Here is a 10,694-nt window from a genome sequence, read left to right on the forward strand (position 1 = left end):
CCAAATAGGAGGTCTCTCCAGCCCAAAGAAAGCACCCAAAGCTCAAAAGAGCTGGGAAGACTTGGGCAGGGGAGGCCCTCTCCAGACAAGGTGGGCTGCAGGACAGCACAGCCATACAGAGACAGAATGAGAAAACAGACAGGAGCTCTACTGAAGATTGCAGACAACACTTGTTCATTGAGAACAGGTAGAGGGGCAAGAAAACAGGCAACCGGCCAATTGTCCCCAGCGGCCCTGAAGAAATCAGGTCACTTCTATTCCAGAGAGGACAGAGGTGGTGGCACTGTTCTTCAAGGCAGCACATGCTCTCTTTGCCTCACCTCAGTCGGCAAGAGCTAAGTTTGTGGACCGTAGCCGCTCTGTCTCCTGGCAGATGTTCTGTTCCACGGTGTCACATTCAGCTAGGAATGCCTAATACATAAATACAGGGCAGTGAGGGACCATCCCGGGCTGGCCAATCCCTGCCCGTGCAAGGCTCTTTGCTTAGCCATTGTGCAGAACCCGTGGGTGACTGACTCAAAACAGGCTGTGTAGGGATGGAGCTGGCCTGGCTCTAAGGCAAGCAGGGCAGGGGCAGAGGCAGCATAGGACTAGGGTTTCTGACGACAACCCCCAGCAGGTGGTGAGGACAGGAAACCTTGCCACTGTGAATGTACAATTTCAGGGAGCAGTGTTCACCTGAATAGTGTCTCCTAGAATTGTGTGATCTTCCTTCCCAGTTAGTAAATTCAAATATAATTACAGGGACATGAAAGGAGCTTTTCTCTTATGTTCTGGGCTCATGAAATAACAACCAAAAAAAAAAAAAAAAAAAAGTCCATACCACACATCACACTTCTATCCTACCCTACTTTGAGCAGGTAAACACACACGCAGGTAAACACATTAAACTTTGTAATCTCTGACCACACAACTCACCTGAACCCTTTTCACCAAACCCTTCCTTTTCAGTCTACTGTCTTTGAAATTTTCTGGCAGAATCTGTGGAAGAACACATTGACACATAAATAATCTCAGTAAAAATGGCATAACAACATGATAGAACACCACAGTATACCAAATGCATCTTAAGTCACCAGTGTCAATGAGACATGGATTTTCAGGAATGATTTCCCTTGGTCTGTATCTTATCTTACATGGCTCTTCCCATGGCTCTCGCCTCTATAAAAGTTCCCTTTGTTCTCAATGTCTGGGCCATAGACACTGATCTGTAACAAAGACTTTGTTCTTTCTCTGTGTCCTATGTACAGATACTATGTCCTGGCCACACCATGAGCTCACTGTGCCTCTTCTTTACAAACCCCTCTCACTCCCCTAGAATCCCAAGCAGAGAAATTCACCCTCAAAAATGAGGCATCAGGGGCACCTGGGTGGCTCAGTCCATTAAGCGTCCAATTTCAGTTCAAGTAATGATCTCACGGTTTCACGAGTTCTAGCCTGCATTGGGCTCTGTGCTCACAGTTCAGAGCCTGGAGCCTGCTTCGGATTCTGTGTCTCCCTGTCTCTCTGCCCCACCCCCTCTCACTCTCTGTCTCTCATTCTCAAAAAAAATAAATAAAGAAAAATTTTTTTTTAATTTTAAAAACATGAGGCATCAGGCTAGAAATACCATTACCATCCCTCTGCAGAAGGGAACATGGAGTCGATGAGCCCCAATTGTCTCATAAGAGCTACTCATGAGTCTAACTGAATTCCGTCCAGCTAATGAGCCCAGTGGAATATCAGTCACATGAATATCAGGAAAGCGAAGCCCTGTGTTTCTCTGACCATAAAATCAGAGTCCGTTTGGGTTCCAACTTTGTGAGAACTGGATGCTATTAGTATACATAAATAAAAATGACAAAAGCCTTATGTTAGTGTGATGTGACTGACTAAAAATCAGGAACTGTCTTATCTTTTTGTGTATCCATCAAGGACTAGCAGTGTCTGACACACAGCAGGTGCTCAATATACTCATACAGTAAGAGTGCATTACTGAAAGACTGAAACTGACTGAAACATAGTCAAAGGAAACTAGTTTTTCTCAGCTGAATATTTAAAAAAAATTTTTTTAACGTTTATTTATTTTTGAGACAGAGAGAGACAGAGCATGAACGGGGGAGGGTCAGAGAGAGGGAGACACAGAATCTGAAACAGGCTCCAGGCTCTGAGCTGTCAGCACAGAACTCGACGCGGGGCTCAAACCCATGGACCATGAGATCATGACCTGAGCCCAAGTCGGATGCTTAACCGACCAAGCCACCCAGGCGCCCCACCAGCTGAATATTTACTTACCAGCGTGTCAATCTCTTCCAAGATCTTCATAAATTGCTCAATTGTGGCTTTTACTCTCCTATCAAGTTTGCAGAGAGCTTCAGCTTGCAAATCCTTGGCCAGAAAGCCCTGTGCAGGAATAATGCATTATTGCAAGGGTTCCTTGAGGCTGACAGAAAACTCCATGCCAAGACACTGATGAAGCAGCCACACCCTGAGCCTACATCCCCCCCAAAAGGCTGGGCCACACCTCAGACCCACAACTTCATCTCTTGCTAAAAAACAGAAAACCTGGCCCAGGGTCACCCCATGCACTGTGATAGGCTGCAGGCCACTCTGTCTCACATGGCCCACTAGGGCTGCAAATGCCTCCCGAGTGCAGCCCCCAGTCACCAGTGTATACCCACACACAAGAGGCAGACATTAGGAACACGAGGTGTAGAGCCTGATGGGCCCAGGCTTGAATTCTGACTGCCCTTTACTGGCTTGTGATCTTGAGCAAGTTACTTAACCTATCTGAGACTTAATGTCCTCATTTTTAATATGGAGATTATGATACCTCACCCCTGAGAGTTACTATGAGGATAAAGAGGAATATATGGAGACCCTTAAAATAATTCCTGACATAGACCTGTGTAAACAAATGGCAGAATTTACATTATTTTTACTAAACTGTCTTGCTGTTTATTCACATTGCTTGGCCCAGTCACCAATTAGCTGGTGACAACAGATGGACAGCGGGGATCTCTAAGAATGTTTATTGAAGATGCAGATTTGACCACTTGTAGTAAAGGCTTTAAACATTAACCAGCAATTCCAAGTGAGAGAATTTATGCTACCAAAGAAGTCAGAAATGGTCAAAAAAGATTTACATCCAAGGATGTTCAGAAAAGCATTAATGCATAATGATAAAATAACATTAGGTTGATGAACAATAAAGAATTGGTTGGCTAAACCATAACATATTCATATATGTGGCAACATTCTGCAAGTTTTGAAATACATGATCATTATTTTTTTAAGATTTTATTTTTGTTTTAAGTACTTTCTACACCCAACATGGGGCTCAAGAGTCACATGCTCTACCGACTAAGCCAGGCAGGCACCCCAATAAGTATGATAATTTTTAATGACATAGGAAAATGTTCAATCTTTTATCTAATAGAACAATTTACAAAGTGTACACAACATTGTATCAATTTAAGATGCAAAAATATATTCCAGTCTTTAGTATTGGTTGTCTTTTTTTTTTTAAGTTTATTTATTTTCAGAGAGAGAGAGCAAGGGAAAGAGGGGCAGAGAGAAAGGGAAAAAGAGAATCCCAAGCCAGCTCCACACTGTCAGCACATAGCCCAATGCAGGGCTCAATCTCACAAACTCTGAGATCATGACCTGAGCTGAAATCAAGAGTCAGACACTTAACTGACTGAACCCCCCAGGTGCCCCAGTATTGGTTATCTTTTGAGTCAGGGGCTTACAGGTATTAGTGCCCCTATCTTTACCTAAAAGTTCTGTACAATCAGCATGTATTACTTTTGTAATTAAAACCAAAAGATACATCTATTAATGTTATAAACTGAGGGGAGGGAGGGAAGATGTGATTTGGGGCTGTTCACAATCCTTACTTGGTCTCTGTACCCCTTCTCTAATAGAAGGAAATGAACAGGATACCATCCTCTAAGATCAAGCTCAACTTGGACCTTTTATGGCTCAACAAAATGTTCTTTGCCTTGCTAAACACATTATAACAGACTGGACTGAGAGAAGCTACCTGTTCTATTTTCAGATAATACATGATCCTGGCATGGCAGGTGCTCTCCTAGGAGCACAAATGGATGCTGGCTAGGGTTTGAAAATAACAGTGACAGTAATACTTATAAAGCACTTAGTATGTGTCAGACTCAAAGTACATCATTTTATTTTACAACTTTTGTTTTAAAGTAAGATCTATGCCCAATGTGGGGCTTGAACTCACAACCCCAAGATCAAGAGTGGCCTGCTCTACCAACTGAGCCAGTCAGGTGCCCCTCAAACTGCATCGTTTAATCCTCACACCAACCCTAAGAGGAGGGAGGTATTGTCATTAGTCTATTTTTACAGGTGAGGAACTTGAGACAAGGCAAACTTGCCCAAAGTAATAGAAAGTGTAAAGCCAGGATCTGAACCCAGGGAATCTGACTAGAGAGGCTGCCCGGTGACCACACATTTGCATCTCCACAAAGAGAGTGACCTGCTGGATTCCAGTAAGCTCTTTATTCAACTCTTCCAGTTGGTCAGCTGTCTTCTCCACAGACTTCTCCAAATCTTTCAACTTCTTTAGTTCAACCTCTTCCTCTGGACTGTTCTAAAACGTTTAAAAAGAAAAAAAGAAAAAAAGAAAGAAAAAAAAATAAAACATTTAAAAATAAAATGAAGTCAATAATCACCAAGAAAGGTAGCTTTTGTCTGGCAAGAAAAAAATCTGACCACAACTGGACTAAACCACTCTCCTAGAAAAAAATAGCCTTAACTCTGCTGCTTCTTGGAAAGCAAGCAGGAGGATTACACATTAGGGTTTTCTACCCACAAAGACTCTAGACTAGAGAGAAGATACTAAGTAAACATTTGGCCAGGCCCCGGACAGCTTGGGTTGGGAGGATGGAGCCAATCCAAGTGCCAGATTCAACCTAAACTTGGGGCTGATCCATAGCAGACTCCAGACTGAAACCTCAAGAGGGAACAAATTATAGTGACTACCTGTAAGGAGTCCAGAATGGTGAGACAGGTAGAATTCTACCATTCCTTTAAATGAATTCCTAAGTGTCACCCACCAACTGAGGTCTCCCACTTAATACGATGATGATGACAATGATGAATACTTTTGTTGAGCATTTCCTCCCTGCCAGGCACTAAACACTTTACCTGTATTATTATTTTAAGCCTTACCACATCCCAGTGAACAATCTAGTGTTTTTGATGATGAAACTGAGGTTTAATGTAAAGTAATCTTAGATCACACAGCCCAAAAGAGGTAGAAACGGACTTGAATGAGACTTGGCTCCATATATCCCAGGACAGCCCCAATTAGGGGTCCTATAGCTTCTTCAAACTCAACCCTTATGTTCTGCCCATTGCTCAGAACTATTCCCCTGACCCTTGAGCAAGAAACCTAGAATATTTCCCCTTCTCTCATCTAAACAATCAGTAGTCAGGGCCAGTAGCTTCCTGCTTTTACACTATCTCAAATTGATCACATTCTTCTTTGTGGGGAAATCCTAAGTGCCAATCTCTCGGCGGCGTTCTGCAGCTGGACTTTTTTTTTTTTTGCCTCCACTTTGCTAATCTCTGCCCTCTCCATCTCTCTGAATCAGCTACCTCACACAAAATAGAAAGCTTCTTATGACCAACAATTCCAGTGTGCCACAATGCAGGGCTGGCCATAAACCTCACTCATCACCCCAGGAGCTACTGTCCTCACAAACTGGCTCTTTTCCTCTTTCAGTTCTTTATTCTGAACTTTTCTTTCTGGCCAAAGAGGGTTTTTCCCTTGTGGGAGATTTTAGTAAAAGGGGTGTTTAAAGGGAGAGAGACTGATGAAATTTGCAGAGTACTTATTTTAAAAATCTATAGGCTTATTTTAATAAAACATTCTCTTGCAAATCCCCTGCAAGTAAGTAAGTCCTGACTCAGGCCCCATTTTAACCAGATTGAGATCCCACCACCAACACAAGAGCTGTTATTGAAGCAGCATAACTGTTCCTAATTCCCAGAGTAAAAACCATAACCAACAGGAGTGGGAGGGCCTGAGAATAACAAAACTAGTAATCCTATCAAATGAATGGAACTACATGTATTTAGAGAGACCTATTTTATTAATGCAGAATCTGGGTCCCCAGTTTGGCCTTTTAAATAGAAATGTGTATAAAAGACCTTGGTCATTTGATTCTCAGGTATTCTGGCAGAAAAAGCAATTTACCTTCTTCCCAATTAACATGACTCGGCAACCATTTTGTATTCCAAGTGCTGACAATGGCTTCTCCATTTCCTTCAGAGATTTTCCTGAAAAGAGAAGTTATGCCAAGTGGTAACAATTGTACAACACTGAAAACAGATTTCAGCAAGGGTACAGGAAACAGACAAGTGTGTTCACTAATGAGAAGAGGATAAATTGGTAATAACCTTTTCAGACAGTGTCTTGACCCAGAAATTTCACTTCAGATTTTATCCTAAACAAGTAATGGGACATGTGCCTACACAATAAGTGTTACAAGATAATCTTCAATGCAACCTTAATCATAATAGTGAGAAACTGGAAAAACAAACATTTAGGAATAGGGGATTGATTAGCTATACATCAGTACAGAAGACTTTGTAGGCATTAAACTAATTAAAAAAAAATTTTTTTTTAATGTTTTATTTTTGAGAGAGAGACAGAGCATGAGCAGGGGAGGGGCAGAGAGAGAGAGAGGGAGACAGAATCTGAAGCAGGCTGCAGGCTCTGAGCTGTCAGCACAGAGTCCGACGCAGGGCTTGAACTCACAAACTGTGAGATGATGACCTGAGCCGAAGTTGGACGCTTAACCAACTGAGCCACCCAGGCGCCCCTAAAGCTAATTTTTTTAGGAAACCTGAATGCCACAATAAATGCTGATGGCTCAGCATTATAAGAAAAATGTTATAAAAACTATATAGTCAATATAATCTCAGTTTCGTCAACTAAAAACACATACATAAATAAGAACCCACACTTCAGGATGCCTGAACAAACAAACAAATAGTTGGATAGAAATATGCTGAAATGAGGGGCGCCTGGGTGGCTCAGTAGGTTAAGTGCCCAACTTTTGATCTCAGCTTCAGGTCTTGATCTCAGGGTCATGAGTTCAAGCCCTGCACTGGGATCTGAGCTGGGTGTGAAAACTACTTAAAAAAAAAAAAAAAAAAAAATATATATATATATATATAATATATATATATATGTATATATATATAATATATATATATGTATATATATATTATATATATACACACACACACATATATATGTATATATACATGTATGTATATTTTTAAAAGTAGTATACATATACATATATGCATGTATAGATATATGTGTGTATATATGTGTATACACACATACGTATATATATATATATATATATATACACATACGTATGTATATATGCGTATGTGTATATATATGAGGGGTGCCTGGGTGGCTCAGCCAGTTAAATGTCCAACTTCAACTTAGGTCATGATCTCACGGTTTGTAAGTTCAAGCCCTGCATCAGGTTCTGTGCTGACAGCTCAGAACCTGGAGCCTGCTTTGGATTCCGTGTCTCCCTCTCTCTCAGTCCCTCCTCCACGTGTACTGTCTCTCAAAAATAAATAAAACATTAAAAAATTTTATTTTTAAAAAATAAAAATAATATAAGAAACATTCTGAAATATGAGGGGTTTTATCCAGAAGAACATAGAGCATTTTCTTTGCGCTTTCCTCCATTTTGAAATATGGTTTATTTGTTTGTTTGTTTTTTTTTTTTTTGAGAGAGAGAGAGAGAGAGCAGGAGAGAAGGGCAGAGGGAGAGAGAGACTTAAGCGGGCTCCATGCTTAGTGTGGAGCCTGAGGCAGGGCTCAATCCCACAACCCTGGGATCATGACCTGAGCCAAAATCAAGACAGGGACGCTAAACCAATGGAGCCACCCAGGCACCCCTGAAACATGGATTTCTATTGCCTTTTATAATTCCATGATAAAATGTTTAAAAAATAAAAAAAGACAAGGAGTTACACTATGAAGTATAAATAAAAATGGTTCCCATCACTAAATTATTTAAGACTGGCACCAAATGGGATAAATCTAGCCCCATCAGATACCACAAATATGGGATCTCTCAGGAGATGGGGGGGGAGGTATGGGAGATATGGAATAGATATGGGAGATATGGGAATAGGAGGGGGAGGTGGGTCCTGGCAGAAATCAGTATCATCTACTGGGCCTGCCATATCCAGGCCCCTAGTAAGTTTGTTCAACATCTCTGTGTCAGCACTATGCTGAGCATTGGACACAGTAGTGTCTTCCCTTAAAGTTAGTTATCCCTAACAGAGAAATCAGATGTTCAGCAACTATGAAAACAATTACTTAATAGTAACTTGCAGAAGTGGTCAGGAGAGCCACATACGCATATGATGGGAAGAGAATCTAGCTTAGCCAGGGAATACTGCCTGTGCACTTTCACCAAAAATGGTTAAGATTTCTGCCACCCTCATGGGACTTCAACTCTAACATCTGTCCAAATGTTTCAAAGTGTCCAGTATATAGAAGGGCCTCAGTAAAATACATGTCTAAGGAATGGATGACTAAACAAGCAAATAAGAATTATCCCAGTTTGAAAACTAAGAGTTACCACTAGGTAAGGCTAAGCAGTTTTAAGAAGGCCCATTAGCCATAAGGACTCAAAGCTGGAAGAGAAATGCCTACCCTTAAATATAAGTTTCTGAAAAGGCAGTGGAACCCCTGTGGCCTCCTCAACAACCTGGGCCAGGTCTTGGACAATTGGCTCACTCCAGCCCTGTTGCGGGATAACGTGAAGATCATGCTTCTCATTGCCTGGGGACAGAGAAGAGTGTTTGATGAAGAAAACTCTTTCACATAAACCAAAAAAGGGTGACACTTTATTATATTTATTTACTCAGCCTTCAAGGCCCAGTTCATTTGCCACCTACTCCAAATAGCCTGTCTGTCCCCCCATCTGCCCAGCTTTGTCTGGTAACCTTCTCAAGGATTTTTGTGTCCTCTATGATAATAACTAGCAATCTAGTGATATCAGGTAGCATTTTACACACTTAATATGCATAAAGGACTGACTAGGCTCACTTCATACATTATCTTATTTAATCCTCAGAACAACCCCATTAAGGAGGTACTACCTATTAATCCCCATTTTACAGATAAGCAAACTAAGTTCAGGACCTAAGTTAAAAGACCTGCCTATTGAGACCCAACTGTGAAGTCAGAGCTTGACTTCACATCTATCTGATTTCCAAGGGCATGCTTTTCATCACAAGCTATCTGCTTCCTGTGGCCTGACTACCCTGTACTCTACTGTACTGTTCTTGTCTCCTTTGCTGTAATGGGTAAGGAATTATTTTTCCTCCAGGTCTCTTCTACTGGGCACATCTGGGCACAAACATGGCTGGTGCTCAGCAAATAGACAATGAGTGAGTAAACTCAAACAGCAGAAAACTTCTTTTTGAACCAGAAATGCCAATTCTTTTCCAGGTATGTGCACAGTAAGGAGGTAGCCCATGTCCTGGGCATATGCCAAGCCTTGAGCCTGCACAACAGCCACATGAAGTCAGCAGGACAGGTGCTACCAATTCTACTTCACAGGGAAGAAACCAGATGCCTAGAAAAGAGACATCCCAAGGTCACTCAAAACTGAAGGATCTAGAATACTGGTCCCCAGATTCTGAGGCCCTGGGGTCTCCTCTAGTCCTGAGGAGACTTCATAGGTTCAGCTCTTGGGTGGACTTACTTTGTTTGGCTATCACCTCCAACAGTAGACAGACCCTAAAGGGTTCCCAGGGCTTACGCTTGTAGCCACATCCCACTCAAACAACGGACGTAGGTTTAAACTCAGCACACACACAGGTATCCAGGCACACAGCAGTCATATACGACACGGCCAAACACAATGCTGATACAAAGACTCACAAGGATTGCCCAGGCACACACTAAGACATATAACCAGGACGACGACGTGAAGCACGTACATGGACGATAAGACAAAAGGCAAATGGCTTGAGACAAAATACACTGGCCCCTGGAAAGGTGTGCAGATACAAGACCCGCACAAAAAGCCGGTCCCAAACACAAACAAGACCTCACATTTCCAGACGCTAGGACCAGCACAAGAACACACGCCTTTGGAGGACACGTGGCCAGACCCCCACCAGGCTTTGGTGGACCGGCACGGAGCCCAGCCGGCACGAAGCCCACCCGGCCGTCTGCGCTCACTGTGAGTGACGGTCACGCTGAGGCCGCCTGTCGCCATTTCCTCGCTCCCGGCCACCTCTTCGCTCCCGGCCACCTCTTCACTCCCGGCCCCCTCTTCGCTCCGGGCCACCTCTTCGCTCCGGGCCACCTCTTCGCACCGGGTCACCTCTTCGCTCCGGGCCGAGCGAGTCCGCACTTTCTTCACCCGCGGCCTGCGAGCGCCGGTGGCGGCGCCCCTGGTGGATCCGGCATGCCCGCGGGCCGCACTCCGGACGGATGATCGCTGAGAGGGAGGCGGACCGCGCTCGGCCGGGGGCACCGACTGGCGCGGCTCCCGGCCCGGCCGAGGGGCGCGCCGCCGGGGACCCAGCCGCTCCCGGTCGCCTCGCGGTCTCCGCGCGCCACCGCGCTCCGCCAGACCCGCGCTAGTTGACCACCCAGCGGTGGGAGAGGAACTTGGCGCCTT

General features: G+C 43.5%; 1 protein-coding gene across 2 annotated transcripts; it reads right to left on the minus strand.

Annotated features, from left to right (window-relative positions):
* Positions 1–151: 151 nt before the first annotated feature.
* On the minus strand, positions 152–10,482 carry BAG1 (BAG cochaperone 1). 2 transcript variants are annotated; one of them, XM_081790904.1, is made up of 8 exons: positions 10,377–10,482; positions 10,250–10,340; positions 8,711–8,839; positions 6,209–6,291; positions 4,484–4,597; positions 2,275–2,382; positions 919–981; positions 152–411 (listed from the first exon to the last, which is right to left on the minus strand). In XM_081790904.1, the coding sequence occupies exons 2-8, from the start codon at positions 10,284–10,286 to the stop codon at positions 322–324; spliced, it is 624 nt and encodes a 207-aa protein (XP_081647030.1). In that variant the 5' UTR covers positions 10,287–10,340; positions 10,377–10,482; the 3' UTR covers positions 152–321. The 2 variants fall into 2 exon arrangements, with proteins under 2 accessions (XP_081647030.1, XP_060465508.1); XM_060609525.3 differs by having other exon boundaries at positions 10,250–10,402.
* Positions 10,483–10,694: the final 212 nt, after the last annotated feature.

This window comes from Panthera onca, chromosome D4 (assembly GCF_046562875.1).
Source record: "Panthera onca isolate mPanOnc1 chromosome D4, mPanOnc1 haplotype 2, whole genome shotgun sequence".
NCBI lineage: Eukaryota > Metazoa > Chordata > Mammalia > Carnivora > Felidae > Panthera > Panthera onca.